At 41.7% G+C, this 20,853-nt stretch overlaps 1 protein-coding gene across 5 annotated transcripts in view; it reads left to right on the top strand.

Annotated features, from left to right (window-relative positions):
* The window catches only part of TMEM150C (transmembrane protein 150C), a 110,829-nt gene extending 93,512 nt beyond the window's left edge, over positions 1 to 17,317 (top strand). For all 5 annotated transcript variants that reach the window (XM_010845925.1, XM_010845922.1, XM_010845924.1 and 2 more), the window contains 6 exons: positions 328 to 381; positions 510 to 542; positions 1,007 to 1,074; positions 8,573 to 8,700; positions 11,436 to 11,613; positions 15,150 to 17,317. In XM_010845925.1, coding sequence (XP_010844227.1) covers positions 328 to 381; positions 510 to 542; positions 1,007 to 1,074; positions 8,573 to 8,700; positions 11,436 to 11,613; positions 15,150 to 15,358 — 670 coding nt within the window. In that variant the 3' untranslated portion in view covers positions 15,359 to 17,317. The remainder of the gene's footprint in view (positions 1 to 327; positions 382 to 509; positions 543 to 1,006; positions 1,075 to 8,572; positions 8,701 to 11,435; positions 11,614 to 15,149) is intronic.
* The last annotated feature ends 3,536 nt before the right edge of the window (positions 17,318 to 20,853 follow it).

Here is a 20,853-nt window from a genome sequence, read left to right as displayed (position 1 = left end):
GGTTCAGTCCCTGGGTGGAGGAGATTCCCTGGAGAAGGAAATGGCAACCCTCTCCAGTATTCTTGCCTGGAAAACTTCATGGACAGAGGAGCCTGGCGGACTACAGTCCATGGAGTCACAAAGAGTCGGACTCAACTGAGCACACATACATACGTATATTCGAACATTTGCTTGTTTAACGTTATCGAATATATGGACGTCCTTATTCTCGATGACTGTTAAACAAGCAAATATGATTTAATGTGGTTAGTCCAGTAATATTGGGAAACAGATAATTCTTTTTTTAAATTTCTTTGCTTTATAAAGTTTATTGTTTTTTCTTCATAGATACTTCATAGCTGTGGAAGATGACAAAATTTTCCCATTAAATTCAGCTGAAAGGTAAAGTTTGTCTCTGGGTAACTCTTTGTTCATCAGTAGATTTAGCAAAACTTTGCCACTGGTAAAGTTAAACTATGCAAAAGTAACTGTGTGTTAACCTGAGCTTCTGGGTTTTTTCTGTCATCCAGGAAACCTGGTGTGAAGCATGCACCATATATAAGGTAACTTGATCATTCTCTTCTGATCTGCTGTATCTTAGGCAACGTTAGCAGGGTGTATTAGTTCTGACTATTAGGACAAAGTAGCCTAGACTGGGTGGCTTACAAACATCAGAAATCTATTTCTCACATCTCTGCAGGCGGAAGTCCAAGATCAGGGTGCCAGCGTGGTCAGGGTCTGATGAGAACCTCTTCCGGTTTCAGCCTGCTGCGTTCTCATTGTGTCCACACATGGCGGAAAGAGGACTAGAGAGCTCCCTGGGGCCCTTTTATAAGGGCACTAACCCCATTCACTGGGGCTCTACTTTCATCACTTAATCACCTCCCAAAGGCCCCGCCTCCTAATACCATCACGTGGGATGTTAGGATTTCAGCATATGAATTTTGAGGGGACATAGACATTCAGTCCATTGCAAACAGTCATAGATTTTACTATAGAAATAATAAAACATTTCATATTTTTCAAGTATTGCAGGTGATGAACCTCCTGCAAGCTGTGTGTTTAGTCAAGTTATGAACATGGCAGCATTCCTAGGTAAGAAGGACATGAAGAATGCTTTACGTGCTTTGGGATATTTCTTTTTTATTTTAAATTCTCCAAAAACTCATATCAAAAGTATGGTGGGCTTAGTGGATAATTTAGTGTCATATCATGTCAGTATGCTAAAGAGGGCTTTTTTTGTTTTGAGGGTCCTTTTTTTCTCATAAATCCCTTTCACCTGCTTACCTTCCGTTTTCTTTTCCCTTTACCATCTTCAATCATTATAGCAAATTCTTGACTTTATTTCTTTTGCTGCATGAAATAATGTATTTCATGTGCCATAAAAATCCTGCATGAGACTATAATATTGTGCAATATGTTTTCTTTAAAAAGAATGCTTTATATATTCTTTCACAGGCAAGCATGAAAAATGCATAGGGTCTGAGATAAATATTGATGTGTATAGACATCATCTTTCAGTCTAAAGGTTGGCATTATCATTAGGGTCATGCCCTCCCCTGTTCCTGTACACATATCAAGCTGGCAAATGGGAACACAGGTTTATAAAAAACAGAAAGAAACCTTTTGTACTCATGTCCGGCCCTAATTCCCTTTTCCTTTAGGGACTAAAGCTCTCATTTAATATCCTGTCCCCTTTGTTCTGTGAGTGCTTCTCTCCGGGGGCTGTGGGAACCAGCCATACTCTCTGTCTTCCTCCAAATCAGCCTCATTGTTGTTCAGTCGCTCAGCTATGTCTGACTCTTTGTGACCGCATGGACTGCAGCACACCAGGCTTCCCTGTCTTTCACCATCTCCCAGAGTTTGTTCAAACTCATGTCCATCGAGTCAGTGATGCCATCCAACCATCTCATCCTCTGTCGTCCCCTTCTCCTGCCCTCAATCTTTCCCAGCATCAGGGTCTTTTCCAATGAGTTGGCTCTTCCCATCAGGTAGCCAAAGTATTGGAGCTTCAGCTTCAGCATCAGTCCTTCCAAATGGTTTAATCTTCTTGCAGTCCAAGGGACTCTCAAGAGTCTTCTCCAGCACCACAGTTCAAATTGCGGAGCTCATCTCCTCCAGGCCAAGGACTGCTCTGTGTCTTTCAACAGGTTGGGACTTCCCTGGTGGTCCAGTGGTTAAGACTCCATGCTTTCCATGCAGAGGGCACGGGTTTGATCCTGGGTCTGCGAATTAAGATCCCACATGCCATGCAGTGCACCCAAAAAAAGAAAAAAGTCAACCAATTATCAGAATTAGTATTTTGTTGGGTCCAGTCAGTGATGGCTAAATCCTTCAACAGCAGTTTTCTGAACATGGTCCTTTTGGATACTGAGACTTTCACTCCAAGTGAGAGCTCATGATGATGTTTATTACTGAGGGAGTATTTGACCTTTGTAGCACCTGTCCTCCAAAGAGGTGGCCTGTTATTTCAACTATTTATAACTCTCCTCCCCCTAAAAAATTTCTCTGGCTCTTACATGTTCTTTTTAAATTTTTGCTGTAGGAAAAGGGAAGACCTATAAAATTCCCTGGAAAATCAAGGGAGATGGTTGGTCCAACCTGCACCACAGGCAGAATCTTAGTTGGTTCAGAACGCAGAGAAACATGGGGAATGTTCCCTTGAGCCCCCAGGGGAAACACTAGGCAGTCTGGTTTTGTCCTCACTGCCTTCAGTCTTCATGTTAGTCATTCAGTTGTGTCCAGCTCTTTGAGATCCCATGGACTGTAACCAGCCAGGCTCCTCTGTCCATGGAATTTTCCAAGCAAAAATACTAGAGTGGGTTGCCATTCCCTTCTCCAAGGGATCTATGTGACCCAAGGATCGAACCTGCGTCTTCTGCATAGGAACTCAGTACTCACTCTTTTTTCCTACTCTTCATACCACTCTTCTGAAAAGATGTAATAAATGTACTCATACTAAGGCATAAATGACCTCTAAGGAGATATTTGCATCTAATAGAACACAAAGTCCCAAGAATGACTCTGGACTTGCAGGATCAGAGACCTTTCCCAGTCCATCAGCAATCACACCACGTAGGCAGGTTGGTACCAACTCATACCATCATCCCCACGGAGCACAGCAATAACAGTAATTAATGACAGTCCCTTAACATTCCAGGCACAATGCTAAGTGCTTTGCAAACATTACCTCTTTTAATCATAACACACTGGAGACTTCCCTTACGAGGAAATGTCACAGGATGTCTGTCCACCATGGGGCTTTAAAGAAACCAGTGAACATGTTAGAAGCCACATGTTACCCTTTGTATTCTTAAGACAAATTGATACGTCCCAATAGTCCTTAGCGCAATATCTAAAATATGCCAGTTTTCCCAGCCCACAAATTTATCCCTTTACAAAGCTGATGATTAACTCAGTATAAAAGCAGTTCCAAAAACACAGTCATGAGAACAAGTTCCCCTCTTGCAGATGACATCTGTCAGCATCTGATTCTCCAGTCCTCCCCTGCTCCATCAAGAAGCAATTAGGTTTTTACTGGCTTTTGCTCTAAGGTATTGCAGCATCCGGTGTTTATTATATCTCATCACTTTTAGTGCCAGCTGGTAGACACAAAACTGAGTAAGATTAGTGTTCAGTGAGAGTGAACCATCTATTATTTACTTATCTGGGAGTGAAAATGAATCATTTTCCTAATAATTCTTGCCTTACACTGTGGTCGCTTTTGTCTCCCCAGGCCTGTCCCTTTTAGATCTCAGACTATCATTTCAGATGACATAACTAACTATAAGAAACAGCCTGCATGCTGTGTGTTCACTCAGTTGTGTCTGACTCTTTGTGACTCCATGGACTGTAGCCTGCCAGACTCTTCTGTCCATGGGATTTTCTAGGCAATAATACTGGAGTGGGTTGCCATTTCCTCCTCCAGCGGGTCTTCCTAACCCAGGGATCCAACCTGTGACTCCTGTGTCTCCTGCATGGTAGGCAGATTCTTTACTACTGAGCCATGGAAAAAGCCCTAAGAAACAACAAAGACCTCATCTAAGTCACTGCTTGTTGGCAGCCATATAGATTATAATTTACAACCTACAAATGCGTTGGTGTGGTATTTATTAAAATCAGTTAGCAAAAATCTTGTGTTTTTTTGATGGACTAATCAAAGATCCAACCAGTCCATTCTGAAGGAGATCAGCCCTGGGATTTCTTTGGAAGGAATGATGCTTAAGTTGAAACTCCAGTACTTTGGCCACCTCATGCGAAGAGTTGACTCATTGGAAAAGACTCTGATGCTGGGAGGGATTGGGGGCAGGAGGAGAAGGGAACGACAGAGGATGAGATGGCTGGATGGCATCACTGACTCGATGGATGTGGGTCTGAGTGAACTCCGGGAGTTGGTGATGGATAGGGAGGCCTGGTGTGCTGCAATTCATGGGGTCACAAAGAGTCAAACATAACTGAGCGACTGAACTGAACAGAACTGAATCAAAGATCAAATAACTGCTCAGTGATTTTCTTTACAGAATTATTTATATTGTTTGTTCTAAATCTGCACTTTTATGATCTAAGATACATTTCTTTTCTAAAAAAATTAATGTATTTATTTTAATTGGAGGCTAATTACCTTACAATATTGTGGTGGTTTTTGCCATACATTGACATGAATCTCCCATGGGTGTACATGTGTTCCCCATCCTGAATCCCCCTCCCACGTTCCTCCCCATCCCATCCCTCAGGGTCATCCGAGTGCACCAGCCCTGAGCACCCTGTCTCATGCATCGAACCTGGACTGGTGATCTATTTCACATATGATAATATACATGTTTCACTGCTATTCTCTCAGATCATCCCACCCTCACCTTCTCCCACAGAGTTCTTTACATCTGCATCTCTTTTGCTGTAAGACACATTTCTTAATAGAAATATTTCTGCCCTGGAGAGGTTGTGAGGATAAAGTTAATAGCTGAATGATTTTGGTCACCTAACAGCAGCCTCTCTCCCTCCTTCAGCCAAAATATATTGATTGTTATGTTCTACTGCTGTCATAAATAGGTATTATTGATGCATAAACAGTAAAACTAAACAAAATGAAGAAGAATTTGGCCAGGCACCAGTCTACAACTGCAGTGAAGAGCTGCTATTTTGGGTTTGAACTTGAAGAACCCTATCAGTTTCAAAATAAAAAATTTAACAAAGAAAATAAGCAATTACTCTCTAATATTTGTATTTTTTAACAGAGAGATAAATTAAAAAGAGCATCTGTATAGCAGATGTATAGCAAAGAACTGCTGTAAGTATCAAAAACCACAGATGGGTGGGTTTTTTTAAATCTTTTCTAAAACTGTAAGTAAAATTTTAAAAATCTAAGGAAACTTTAAAATGATCTGTTGAACAGAATGTTAATATGGTAAAAATTGGTTTGCATATGTAAAGATAGCTTTGAAATTGCCCTACTGCCCAGAAGACCCTTTCAAGAAGCTATAATTAAATCACTACTTGGTTGTAAGTGGACTTCATAACAGATAGTCTGAATCTGCCTCCATTTAAACCTTTTAATAAAACTGTTAACAGACCAGAAACTTTATTATTTCCACAACCATAAAATTTCAACTAGATCTTATTTTAAAAGGAAAGTATGCCTTGTCTCAGTTGATTTTTTTTTTTAAAGATTTGTTTATTTATTGCCTGTGCTGGGTCTTTGTTGCTGCTCTGGCTTTTTCTCTAGTTGTAGTGAGCAGGAGCTACTGTCTTGTGTGGGTGGGCTTCTCATTGCAGTGGCTTCTTCTGTTACAGAGCACAGATTCTAGGTCCATGGTCTTCAGGAGTTGCAGTATGTAGGCTCAGTAGTTATGACACAGAGGCTCAGTTGCCCCATGGCATGTGGGATCTTCCCAGACCAGGGATCAAACTGGTATTCCTTGCATGCAAGGAGTATTCTTAACCACTGGACCACCAGGGAAGCCCTCAGCTGATTTATAATGGAGTTAATAGGTGAAAAGGGCAAAATGTGGTGTTTGGAATGCAATTCTGGAAGTTAGTCATTTTGGGTTGATTCCTGTCTTCAGGAAGGTTTCTGCTTCCTGTTTAATTTCATTATCTGTTCTTGATGAAATGATTTACCATGCAGATTACAAATGAGAAGGCTAAAATAACTGGAGCCAGGGGGATGGTACACGTCCAGAGTTCGCTGGCGAGAAACGAGGAACACAAAGAGAGGCAGTAACTGTGTCCCTGGGAGTACAGTGGCACCAACTACGTGGATGGCCAACGTGAAGAGCCATCTTGGTGTTTGCCTCAGCAGTGTGAGTCAGGGCTTCGGCCGGAGTTCCAGCACCGTCCTAGCCCTCCGAACTGAATGACAACCAGAGAGTTCCCAGAGTCATACCCCACACTAGTCATTTTTAAAAGCACATTTGAAATGTATTTCAAACACATTTTGTCATATTTGCCTCGGTATTTTGTCATTCAGTTCAGTTCAGTCGCTCAGTCGTGTCTGACTCTTTGCTACTCCATGGAGTGCAGCACGCCAGGCTTCCCTATCCATCACCAACTCCTGGGAGTTGCTCAAACTCAGGTCCATCGAGTTGGTGATGCCATCCAACCATCTCATCCTCTGTCATAACATTCCCCTCCTGCCTTCCATCTTTCCCAGCATCAGGGTCTTTTCCAGTGAGTCAGTTCTTCGCATCAGGTGGCCAAAGTATTGGAGTTTCAGCTTCACATCAGTCCTTCCAATGAATATTCAGGACTGATTTCCTTTAGGATGGATTTTGTCATTATGCCCTGACTAATATCCACACACACGTAACTAGCAAGTGTCTCCCCAATGGCCTATGTGGAGATTTCTGGTCTAAATCTAATGGCTTCCTTTTCTGAAAATCACTTTGTGTTGAGGTGCTTGTAGTGAATTTCTCCTCTCCCCACTTCTTCCTCCTATTTCCATCCCCAAAGTAATAGAAATTTTTTCATCTCCTAATGTGGACAGAGGAGCCTGGTGGACTACAGTTCATGAGGTCACAAAAGAGTCGGACACAACTTTTCGACTAAACAACAAGGAGAACTGTTGTCACTGTTAATAGACTTCTGAAAATATTCCACTGTAGCTCCTAACTGGATCCCTCAAACCATTAGGTTAAAACACTATTATCAACTGAAGTATAATCTATTAATCTGATGATAAATCGTGGGCTAAGTATAAGTATACTAAAAGCTAAATCAGAGCCAAACAATTTACGATTTCATAAATTATGGTTTATTTCTATTTTGCTTCCCAAATCCAAATGTTATCCAAGTTGTATACCACTCTTTCACCAGAGGTACTTGGAACTGAAAGTCAATTCAATGAACTAACTTCGTAGCTTGAAACTGTTAAATTTGGCAGACCTGAGAAATGCAAATTTGTGGATGGTTTCTTATTAATGGCTACTATATTGGCCAGTAATCAAGGTAGACTTTTAGCAAATAATTACCTACTGAATTGCTGTATAAATAGGATAATTCCTGAATTCCTAATCATCTTCCCTGCTAAACCTTAATGTCAAAATAAATTGCCTTAGGAAGTAGTAACTGCCTTTCCTTATATTAGCTATAACATATTAACTGCAAGTGCTTTTTAAAAATCATTTGTAGACTAGGCTCTCCCAGCTTTTTGTATAAATATGAAAATATCCCTGTAGTAAGCAATTAATAAAAGGGGATTCTTAGATTAATGGCTTGAGTATGGACTAGCCTCAAGGTCACTATTAGAAGTCAGATTTGAAATCTAAGTAACTTCCTTCATTCTCTCTTCAGATTCTCCGATGACAATTTGGTTGAAAAGAGTGGGCTTTCAAAATGAGTAATTAACATCATTTGGAAGAACTGAGCTTTCTTAATATAATCACAGTATGATTTTTAATACATACCAAACCCCCAGATCTGCTATGTTAAAATACAGATTCCATGATTTTCTTAGTGCCCTAATTTAGATGAACTATCTTTGTCCTTTGACAATGAACACCCCTAGGTAGAATCAGAGGAGAGAGGGAGTGAACTAGTAACGAAGGGATTTGTATACGTGCTTTATCTTCCTTCGCATACCCAGGAATGATTTCTGGCACAGGCACCAGCAGGTTTGTCTAGACTGATAACCATGTCTTCTTCCCCACGTTTTCTTGCCCCGTCTGTCCTAACACTGTTCTCAATTAAAGGGTGATTGAATCAGTGAATTCTCGTGCCATGGGCCGATTCTCTGCATCTGATTTGTCGTGTGCCAGGCCTCTGCAGTGCTCTCCTAAGCCAGTCTGTCCTGTGCTGACCTTGTTTTTGAAAACTCTGGGAACAACACTATTACCAGTCTATCATCTTGCATCACCCAAGTAACATGTAACACTGCTGCTCCAGTTCCTCTCTGCTTTCCCCGGGTTAGCTAGAATAAAACATCTCAATAATCAGAAACATTGCCTGCAAGTTTTCTTTTAAAAATTATCGTTTCAGAGATTTAAAAATGTACGATGGCAAGAAGTTTACTTTTGCACATTGTGGCTTTAGAGTGCTATTTCCTAGTCTGGCTGCGTGATTTCAATTTTCCAATTATAACATTTTGTTTTATTCCCAGCTCTTGTGGTAGCTGTTCTGCGCTTCATACAACTGAAACCAAAGGTTTTAAATCCGTGGCTGAATATTAGTGGCTTGGTGGCTCTCTGTCTGGCTTCCTTTGGAATGACCTTACTTGGTAATTTTCAGGTACTTCATTTGGCCTTTTTCATCTCCATCTCATGCTTCACCTATATGATTATCACAGCCAGTGAGGTATAGTCACTATGTGGCCCATAAAATTCTCCATGGACTTTTAAAAACATTCTAACAGTGGTTCCTAATATGCACAGGTTCTCCAGCAGTCAGCCTGTCTGATCATCGAGCCTCACCTCGCTCAATCGTGTCCAACTCTTTGCAAGCCCATGGACTGCAGCATGCCAGGCTTCCCTTGTCCATACATGGGAAAGTCCTCACTGTACATTGGACATATAGCACAGCTACTGGGAAACGCAGCTACTAAAATAGCTGTGTATTTTCTACAAGGGCTTTCAAAGTACTGTATACTTTTTTATAATAAATTGTATCCGAATCTATCTTTCTAGAAAACTAATAGGACCATTGCCTTTCTATAATTAAACATTGAACATCCTTTGGATGAAAGCTTGTGTTTCAGATTAGCAGGCTCACATGGGAGTTAGTTTGAAAATCCAGAATTTCTTTAGAATTTCTTTAGAATGTGACTTGTATAAAGATGTACTAACCCTAACTCTTCTTCCCAGAAATATAAAAGTGCCAGGTCATTTAAGGACTTTCCTGGTGGCTCAGGTGGTAAATAATCTGCCTGCAATGCAGGAGACTCAGGTTTGATCCCTAGAGGAGGGATTACTGGAGGAGGAAATGGCAACCCACTCCAGTATCCTTCCCTGGAAAATCCCATGGACAGAGGCACCTGGCTGGCTACAGTCCATGGGATCGCAAAGAAGCGTACACGACTGAGCGACTGACACACACCCCCAAGGTCATTTAAGCATCATTTCCCTTGTCAGCACCAACTCTTGACTTCAGTTTTAAGTCATGGAGACCACTGCACTGTTGCAGTGGTTGTCTATTTTCCCTGCCTCCATTTCCTCCCCAGCATCCTCCAGCCTCTGCTAAATACTGCTACTAGAAACCTCCTTCTTACAATTAAACGCTGATCCTAGACTTCTCCCTTGTCTACTGGGTGAAATCCAAATGGTGAAGGCATTCCAGACACTCAGCACTCCAGTGAGCATTTCGTAATGTTCTCACTGAAAATAGGGTAGTGGGTTTTCTAAGACTGACTCTTGCCCTGAGTCCTCAGTGCTGATAATCCATTAAATTAGTATCTCATTCCCCCGGACACCCCCTGGTACAGTATTTTTTTACTTAATGGGTCGTCTGAAGACAGGCATGCAATCTCACCAGTTCCTCTAATTATCCAAGGCCTCATTCCATATCAACCCCAATAATGAGAAAGCTGCATTCTTAGAACCTATTGCCTTAGACAATGAATTATCAGGAGAATATTTGAGAGTTTATCTGTTGAGCTCCAAAATGTTAGGGCACAGAGCATTTTTTATTGAGATTTTGGTGGGAATCTTCCTTCCACTTATGCTTCTGTGCTACAAGGGCTGGCATGTTGTAAAATGCTCAATAACTATCATTTCTTTCAACTGGGTCTTGGATGGAAGTTACTGAGTAGACATTTTGTCTTTCACTTAAGTTCCCTAAAGAATCCCATTGATGGGATTGTTTGATTGAACCACAAATATTCAAAACCATCAATGATGACACTACATGTTCCTCATAGAACATTTTCTGGAGTATCTACAGAGATTACACAGGGAACAAATAATGCAGTTGCCTATACTCATTTCATAATTTTTTTAAATTTGACCCATGTAACTAAATATACCATCTATTTTTAAAATTAGATTTAAAAAATAAATAAACAGATTATGTATAGCATGGAAAGCCAGTTTTCTAGAAGTAAAATTTGACTTGGGGAATCATTATTTTAAATGTTTTAAAAATATGTGTTTTGACCTGTGGGGTGGTGGTTTTTTTCAAAGAAGAAAAAAATCCTACTGTACTACTGTATATTTTTTAAATCAGTGGGCAGTGATTTGAGCAGTTTACATCTCTGACTTCCAACTGAAACAACCCAAATGGGTCTCCTTTAACCTATTAACTGTATGAAGGCCTTGACCAGGAATCTTCAAACACTGTTGCCTTTTAATGGGTCTCCAGATATGGCAAAAGCTCATAAGTGTATTTTTCTTACTATAATGGGAGAGAAAAGGGAATTTCCTGGCAGTCCAGTAGTTAGAACTCCATGCTTCCCCTGCAGGGGTCACGGGTTCAACCCCCTTAACAATAATTGGCCATATTACAGAAAATGGACAATTCTGTAAGAATAGATGACAACCAGCATTGTTAGTTGTCCAGGCCAATGAAATCTTGACCTGCTTAGAACTGACCATGCTCAATAAGTAAATACACAGCCAGATTCTGGTCTCATTTCTTAATCTGGAGAACAGAGTTCAGGGTTTATGTCTGTAGAAACTTGACATTTCTCCTTTTATTGGTAACTTTCCTGTTTTTTTCTTTTACTTTTCTCCAAAGCTTTTATGGAAAACAAATTCAAAAACTAAATTACCACTGCTTGTTCATTCATTGGTTCATCTTAGCAAATGTTTTGAGGTTTGAGGGTACTAGTCATTTCCCTTCTTTCCCTCAGAGTTCAAACCAATGGAGAATAGACACAAAGAGCTGGTGGAGATAAAGATTGCTCTTTCTACAATCTGTTAGCCCACTCTTAGAACATCTCTTTACCTATTTCTTTCTCCTTCATGTGTTCCACTGGCCTGTATGTATTTTCTGAACGGGCCTCCACAGGTCATTATCTGTTCATCCCTTAGCTCACAAATGATGAAGAAATCCATAATGTCGGAACTTCCTTGACTTTTGGATTTGGCACGTTGACCTGCTGGATTCAGGCAGCATTGACACTCAAAGTCAACATCAAGAATGAAGGACGGAAGGTTGGAATTCCACGAGTTATTCTCTCAGCGTCTATCACTCTCTGCGTGGTCCTCTGTATCCTTTGAGTGTGAAAAGGGTCTCTGCCCGTGAGATTAAAACACAGATGACTTGTCCTTGTAGAAGATGAGAACACTGCCATTCTTAGTTACTTAGGATACTGTCAGATCATCTCAGAATGTTAGAAAAAACGAAAAGTAAAAGTAAAAACTGAAAACTCTCAGACCTCCTTTTCGTGCCAAAGAGGAGATGGAGAACTAAAAATAAAACAAGCACTGCCTGCTCAAAACTGTTTCAATCTGTAGGAATGGTGTCATGCATTCTCCTTATCACAAATGACATAAGGCTTCCTTTTGTGAAATAGACAGAATGCATAATCCAAGAGAGAATTGTGCTTTATTTCTTCCATCTTGACAGTTTTTTTTCATTTGTGACTTTATCATGGCTCTGTTATTTCATTTAATTTATTAAACTGTAAAAATGAATTTCAAGAGACAAAAATACATTTCTAAACAAGTAAGCTTTTCTGGAAAAGAAATTCAAGAACTAGATTACCACGGCATGCACTGTTGTCCCAAACAAATAATTTTGAGGTTCTGACGTGCTATTTCCCTTCCTCCCTTGGAGTCTGAACCAATGAAGAACAGTCACAAGGAGCCAAATGGGTGTGAAGAAATCAGCCTTTATTCCTAGTAAACTTGGAAAGGAGAATTGTGCAGGCCTCCTCTCTCACACCTTAGAATTCAACTTATCCACCCAGTAACTAGTAGAGAAATCAGGGAAAGACAGAGAACAGCACTTCACTCAGTTGAACCCCAAACAGATTGCAGAGGGACTAGTCTAGGGTGGAGAACAGTGACCCCACCTTCTATAGCAGAGCCCAGTGGAAGCAGGCCGGTTCCGAGCCCACCAATCAGATCAATCATTCCTAAGTGTTCACTCCAATAGGTCCTCTGGAAACCATGGAGAAGAAGGGAATAAGGTTCCTAGATGGCAAACTGTAAACTAACACTATTACAGTCTTCATGAATAGCCAGTATTTATTGGGCACTTATAATGTGGTAGACATTATTCTAAGCAACTTTAAATGTGTCTACGTTTTTAATCCTCACTTAACAAGAATAGTAACAGAGGTTAGTTACCCAAGATCACACATGGAATGTGTCAGTTTGTTTTAAACTCAGGCTCAGTTCTTTTACTTAGAGTGGCTTTAAAATATGAAAACATTTAGTTTTCAAAGACATTCTTTAGTTAGTGGATTATTTAGGGGTGTTTATTTCTTCTTCCTTTCCAAACTGCCATTCAGTCATTTTAGGGGTTTTCTGAAGTTCTATGGTCACATTAGATAGAGAACATCAAAGGACTTGAAATTCAAGTAATCTGAGAAATACTAGTAATCTGAGTAAACAAGTCACAATTATTTTATGAGTAAACAGGTCAGAATTCTGCCAGTGTGAGATCTGAAGATGTATCCCTCCCCTATTAAGCAATAATAATATTGTTTTGGCAATATTTTGAACTGTCAGTCAGAAGAGTATGTGAAGGTTTTGAATTATTTTTAATTTTGAGCTTATACTAAACAATTCTGATCCATGTTATTTCTGAAGACTTGGAACCATTTCTTGGTTCCCTGATGAATGGATCCAAGTCTAGTCAGGAGAACAAAGTTTAGCTGAAGTAGTTCTCATGTACTTTTTTGCTCTCTAAAAATTACCCAAGATTTTAAGTCTAAGTTCTGAATGTAGAACTAATTCTAAGGGAACATTTCTGACTTTCTAAGTAACTTTATTTAGTCCTTGACCTCTTAGCCTTTCCCTAGAGCATTGGTCCCCAACCTTTTTGGCACCAGGGACGTTTCATGGAAGACAGTTTTTCCATGGACTGGGGTGGTGGGGGAGAGGCTGATGGTTTCAGGATGTTTCTCATCAGTAGTGCCAAACCTAGATGCTTTGGACAGGCAGTTCACCATAGGGTTCATGCTCTCATGAGAATCTAACGCCTCCGCTGATCTGATAGGAGGTGGAGCTCAGGTGTAATGAGAGCAATGGGGAGCAGCTGTAAACAAAGATGACGCTTCGCTCCCTTGCCTGCCACTCACTTCTGTTGTGCAGCCCCGTTCCTAACAGGCTGTGGACCAGCAGCAGTCCATGACCTGGGGTTGCACACTCCTGCAATCAAAAATATTGTGAACCTTTCTTCTTCCAAGCTCCTACCTTTATATATCCTGAAGTGTGTGTGTGTGTGTGTGTGTGTGTATACATATATGCATATACTTCATATATATTCAGGCATAGACATATCATCTGTTCCGTTGGTTTCTTAAGTTGCCTATTTTTATTTGGGCGCAAGTTTAAATGCAACACCAGGAATGAAACCAGCCTATATAATATTGTCTGAAAAACAATAATAAAAATTAGAGAGAGGAAGGAGTGCCACTTAAACATTGTTAGTAACATTGCAAAAACAAACACAGCTTATATGGATGTGGTTCACTATTTGGTAAGTACACATTGTTCCATAGTCATTTGCAGTGTCTTTTAAAAATATAACATTATTTTTCTGGCCAAAGAATTACTTTGGAATTATAAGTCTTTAGCTAGTCTCACAGTTTATTAGGTCGCCATGGAGAATAGTGGTCAAATGCATGGGCAAGGAGTCAGAGTTCTTGTGTTTGAGCCCCAGTTCCACCAGTTAATACGTGTGTTACCCATTTGGCCTCCATTTCCTTATGTTAAGGGCTTCCTTGATGGCTCAATAGGTAAAGAATCTGCCTGCAGTGCAAGAGACTTGGGTAGGAAATGGCAACCCACTCCAGTATTCTTGCCTGGAAAATTCCATGGACAAAGGAGCCTGGCAAACTACAGTCCATGGAGTCGCAGAGTCAGATGTGACTGAGCGACAGAGGGCTGCAGTCCATGGGGTCTCAAAGAGTTGGACGCAACTGAGCATGCACACGTGCCCCTGTACTCCCTAGTTTTTTAATTACTTATTTTTAATTGATAATGAATTAATTATAATTGCTTTCAACATTATGTTGGTTTCTGCCACACCTCAACATGAATCAGCCATAGGTATACATATGTCCCCTCCTTCTTGAACCTCCCTCCCACCTCCCACCCCATCCCACCCCTTGAGATTGTCACAGAGCCCCGGTTTGAGTTACCTGAGTCGTACAGCAAATTCCCACCGGCTGTTTCCTTTACATACGGTGGTGTCGGTGTTTCCATGCTGTTCTCTCCATTCGTCCCACCCTCTCCTTCCGCTTCCCCCGCTGTGTCCACAAGTCTGTTCCCTATGTCTGCGTCTCCTCTGCTGCCCTGAAAATAGGTTCATCAGTCTGTGCTCCCTATTTTAAACAAACTGAAGACAATAGGATGTTGTGAGGATCAAGCTAGGTGCTCCATGAAAGCACCTAGAAGCATGTCTGGCACAAAGGAAGGGCTGCATGACGTGGCCTCATATTATTTATGTAGATAGAGTTCGGCTGGCCCTGGCAACTTCTTTGGCTCTTTCCTGTAACCTGTCTCTGCCCAGAGAAGAGCCCAGCCTTAACGTGGCCGACAGAGGTACTTTCCTTGACCACTTCTCCCCAGACTTCATCCTCATGGCGCAAGGCATCCACATGTACGCCGCCAGGGTCCAGTGGGGCCTGGTCATGTGCTTCCTGTCTTACTTTGGCACATTTGCTGTGGAGTTCCGGCATTATCGCTACGAGATTGTTTGCTCCGAATACCAGGAGAATTTCCTAAGCTTCTCAGAAAGCCTGTCTGAAGCTTCCGAATATCAAACCGACCAGGTGTAACCCTTCAGCTTTTCCTTGCTGGGCAGGTGGGTGTGGCAGCGAGGGAGGGGCCAGGACACACCCAGAGGACTTGACACACAACCTCGTGACACACCACACACACACATTCGTGGCCACATTTGCCAAATGAGCTTTTCAGGGCGAGTTATTTAACAAAAAAGCACAAGCCCTGTGTGTCGAAACACATGCTGTTACACTGAAAATATAATGCACGACAGAGCAAGAAGCTTGTGCATGATCACGTCTTTTCCCCTCTCTCCCAACACCCGCGTTCTTATTGTCCTCTTCATGTACTCCAGCCACCGTGATCACCCTACCTTGGGTAGGGCAGGCCAAATGTGACGTGGGAACAATGCCAACTCCCAACGTTGCCTTCCGATCCAAAGGGCTTGGAACCAGCTCATGAGGAAATTGTGAATCTGGCTCTTGAATGGACCGAGTATCATTTACTTGGACAGGCACTGTATAGAGATGTGACCCCTCGTAACCTGTGGACGATGTGGGATCAAGGATGGAACTTTCCCAAAGAAACTCCCTTCATCGTCGTTCAGCGGTTGGCTGACCAGATTCGACACTATAAGCTGTGACAGGGAAGTCCACCACGTGATTTGGACTTTCCTGTGACTGAGAAATATTCCCCAGTGTGAATATTTGCAGGACCAAGGTCTGCCAGGCATGGAGAGATGGGGGCAGCCAGGGTGTGGTTTCGTTTTTGCTTCTATAGTACGCTATGTTTGGTTTTTATTTTCTACTTCATGATTTGCCTTTTTTTTTTTTTTTCGTAAGTAACTACCATGGGTCTTTCAAGGTCTCATGGATAAAGAGGATGTAGACCAAATGCAAGAACTAAACTTGTCTGGGGTTTAACCATGATAAAGCGAGGAGGGGAAGGTCACCTGTAGGCTCAATTTTATGTTTGAAGCCAAGAAAATATTCACAGAAAAGCACAAAGGTAATAAAAAGAACTTCTTCTGGACATTTGTCAAAGATAGGAGTTTTAGAGCATCTTGTTGGAGGTTCAAATAAGAGGGGAGTTTCTCAAACTTACCTATCGCTTAAATTTTGTATTGGGGTGAGGAGGTTAAGGGCTTTTCATATTCAGAATTTGTAGGAGCCAATTAGAAGGGTACCCTCCCCGCCAAAACAAATTGGTTCAGCTGGTCCCCTACAACCCAGCATGCAGTTTCCACCTGCAAAGAGTTTAGAACTCAAACTGTAGGCCTGGGCTTTACAGAGGCTGTGTTTCATAAAAATGAGCAGAATTCTAAATTCAAAATGTCTTGGAGTGGGCCAAGCTGACGCTGTGAGTGCACTTTGTTTCAAGAAATCCCCAAATTCACTTCGCAGGGACTTGAGATTTCAAGGACTATAATGTGAACAATCTTTTTTAATTCAACACAAACTCTGAGCTTCTTGAGGAGGGGGTTCAATGACTTTTCACTTCTGTATTTATCCCCACTTCTTAGCACAGTGCCTGGCACACATTAGGTGCTCAACCAACGTCTGCTGACTAGAATTCCTGGTAATTTAGAGTAGGAAAAGGGTGTATCAGAGAAAGACTCAAAGATGAATGAGAGAGAAGATGACGTTTCCTGCAAGATAGATGGAAGGAATCATGAGGTGGGGGAGGGAGAATACCTCTAACAGCCAAGTAAAATGTGAGAAAAAGAGTGTTCTCCTATTAGAAAGGCATCTTACTGTAAATAGTCCAAGGGGACATTTGTTATTTTTGAATACTGCTTTGGAGGTTTTTTTTCATTTTTATATTTTAAAAATTTTATCAAGGAACAAAGATTTATGAAGTTTTCTTTTACTCTACACAATCCAAGTTAAATAGCTTTTGGTGATGCACTGTACACTTTTTAAGAGTATATCTAATAGCACATTTTAACAGAATCAAGCAATGACTGGCATTATTCATTGAGATCTGATCGCTAAATAAAATTCTTTTATGCAGAATTGTGATTTTTTTTTTTTTTGGCCTCTTCAAAGAACATTTCTTCTCTAATACTGAAACATAGGTAAACCCAATGAGACATTATGTTGAAAATGAACTTCAGTGTTACACGGATAGCATATTTCTAGGGTGTTTGGGAACACTAACAACCAAGTCTCTGATTCTCTAGACACCAACTGGGTGTCCTACGATTCAGTTCAATTCTGACACTACCCAACGTTACTGCCAGACTCCACCAGCTTAAAGGCTCAGTCCCACAAAACTGCCCTCACTTCCTATGCTGGTCACAAGCATCAGGTCCCCAGATTACCTTAGGTTCAACCTGGTCATAAAATTGGAGGGTTCCCGCAACTCCCTACCCCTCCCTTCAGTGGTTTCCTGAGAACAGCTCACAGAACTTGGGAAGACAGTTTACTTCAGTTTGCTGGTTTATCATAAAAGATATCGCTTGGGTTTTCCTGGTGGCACTGTGGATAGGAATCTGCCTACGAATGCAGGGGACAGAAGTTCGATCCTACGTCCAGGAAGATTCCACATGCCTTGGAGCAACTAAGCCTGTATGCCACAACTACTGAGCCCGTGTGCTGCAACTGCTGAAGCCTGTGTGCCTGGAGCCTGTGCTCTGCAACACGGGAAGCCACTGTGATGAGAAGCCCGTGCATCATGACGACAGTAAATCCCAGTCTCCTAGGTGCAGCAACAAAGACCCAGTGCTACCAAAGATAAATAAATCAATTTCTTAAGAAAAGCTATAGCTTCAGAACAGCCAAGTGGATGAAATGCACAGGACAAGGAAATCAAGGGACGCAGGGGCACGCCATCCTCCCAGGGTTCAGTGTGCTCACCAACACACAGCTCTCTGAATCCCAACTGCTGAAGAGGGTATAGACCTTCCCCTCCAGCCCCCTCCCCCACCCCTGCCTGGAGGTCCGGCAGGAGATCTGGCCACTTGGTCTTCATGGTGACCAGCTTCACTCTGAGGCCATCTAGAGGCCCCACCCATAGTGATCTCATGAGCATAAACTCAAGTGTGATCAAAGGGGCTCATTATGAAAAACAAAAGCTCGCCCTATCACTTGGAAAATTCCAAGAGTTTTAGGAGCTTTTGGCAGGAACCAAAGACAAAGACCAAATAAAATTTTGTATCAGAGCACACAGACCCATGAAGATCCAGATGACAGAACCTCCTAGGAGTTAAGGACCACAGTATTCATCTAGGAGGACAAGACCAGGGAGCCTGCATTTGGAGTGAGCATTCTTACAGGAGCTAATGCAGACGACCCAGAGTACACAATAGGAGATACACTACACTGCGTTTCTGGTAGTCCAGCTAAGTCTCCTGAAAAGTGCCCTTCCTGGTTAGGAGAGAAATATTTCAAAAACAACATTTGAGGTTCAATAGTTTTTGATTCAATGGAGAACTGACAGTGAGGTCAAGTTGTGTTACCTGTGTTATTTATTGGATTTTCTTTGCACATGGTATGGAAAAGCAGAACTTGCATATCCTGAAATTTGCACTTTGCTGGTTATCGTGGAGACTGGTACATCACTGCTTATTTTTGTCCTTAGGCACTGTGTCAGGATGAATTAGGTTTTTGCCTTCCCAAAATAAAACTAACGAAACTAAAGTTTATTTTTCATACTAGCTGTCTATCCTGGATGAGCAAGGAGGCTCTGCTCATCATTATGACTCAAATACTGGCTGATAGAAGTTTCATCTTTTTTTTTCCCCTAGCCACAACCACAGACCATGTGGGATCTTAGTTTCTCGACCAGGGATCGAACTCAAGCCCTCCTGCTGTGGAATCGTAGAGCCCTAACCACTGGGCTGCCAGGGAACCTCTCAGTCTTCATCTTAACACTTGTTTCCATAGCTGCTGACAGCCAAGAAGATGTGGGAGACTGCTCAGTGGTCTTAAAACCACTATGAAAGGACAAACATCACTTAGCTTACATTTCACTGGTGAGGGCAAATCACCATAGCCAAGGGTGGCTCTCTGGCCATGTGCCCAGAGTGGGAGAAGCCTTTGTCAACAACCTTGTGACTTACTGCCACGATTCATATTTAGGTTTTTTAGGGCGGTTGGAGGTGGAATGTTATTTACTTTTATTGAAATCTAATTGATTCACATTAAGTTTTAAAGGCTTTTTGAGTTACTGTCCTTCCTTTGAAATGGGAGAATTGTTAGAGAACTCATCAACAGGGACTTCCCTAGTGGTCTAATGGCTAAGACTCCACGCTCCCAATGCAGGGGGCCCGGGTTTGATTCCTGGTCAGGGAACAAGATGCCACACACTGCCACTGAGAGTCTGCATGCCACAATTAAAGATCCCACATGCCACAACCAAGATGAGAGATCTTGCAGGCCGCAACTAAGACACCATGCAGCCAAAAAAAAAAAAGAAACTCATCATCATCCAGAAATGGAGGAAGGAGGCGAACTGTGGGGTTGGGTTAAACACCTAATTACAAGTGTGAAGAACCATCTAAACAGCAGCTAAATGACAGAAGTGCAATTCCACCAAGTCTAAGGACTCTCAGCCACATTTAAAATGTGTCATGTCCTCCAAAGTAGTGGGAAGTTTGGAGAAAGAGAATTCCACATATGAAACAAGTTGATTTTCACATGGTATAGTAAAGCAAAACTTGCATATCCTGAAATTTGCAATTTGCTAGTTATTGTGGTGACGATAACTAGTTCTCTATCTGTTCAGATTCCCTATTAACATTCCTCAGAGTGAGGGTTCCAAGAAACAGCAAACATCCATATCTGAAGCGCAAGGGAAGGTGAGTGAGAAGGTTAGGTCCATCACTGGAAAAGCAAAGATCTTTTCATTAGCATAAATATTCTTTTATTTCTCCTATCTTAAAAAGTAAACAAGGACTTCCCTGGTGGTCCAGTGGTTAAGAATCCACCTGCCAATGTAGGGAATATGAGTTCGATCCCTGGTCCGGGAAGATCCCACATGCTGCGGAGCAACTGAGCCCATGCACTGCAACTACTGAGCCACTGTGCCCTAGAGCCACGCTCTGCAGCAAGAGAAGCCACCAGAGCAAGAAGGCCGTGCACCAAAACCAGAGGAGCCCGGATGGCTGCAACTGGAGAAAGCCCCCAGGCAGCAATGAAGACCCACTCAGTCATAAATACATAAATAAATTTTAAAGCAAACAAAAGAAACAACAAGAAGTCCATATTTGCTGTTCCCAGCCCCTCTCCCACTTCTTTTTTAAAAAATTTATTGAAATACAGTTGATTTACAATGTTGTGTTAATTTCTGCTGTACAGCAAAGTGACTCAGTTATCCATATATGTATATATTTTTCATATTCTTTTCCATTACGGTTTATCACAGGATACTGAATATAGTTCCCTGTGTTACACAGTAGGACCAGTTCTTTGCTGAACCCACTCCACTAAGCTGTTGCTTGTACCACTTCACTGGACCTGCTTTCCTCAAGTTCTCCTTGTCATGTTGTAGACACAGTTCATTCTTTTAATATTTTACATAGCTTCACAACTGGATCACCCACACTTTC

The sequence above is a fragment of the Bison bison genome, unplaced genomic scaffold (genome assembly GCF_000754665.1).
Source record: "Bison bison bison isolate TAMUID 2011002044 unplaced genomic scaffold, Bison_UMD1.0 scf7180017864228, whole genome shotgun sequence".
In the NCBI taxonomy this organism is placed as follows: Eukaryota; Metazoa; Chordata; class Mammalia; order Artiodactyla; family Bovidae; genus Bison; species Bison bison.
Note: the sequence above shows the minus strand (reverse complement) of the source record. Positions and strands in the feature narration are given on the sequence as shown.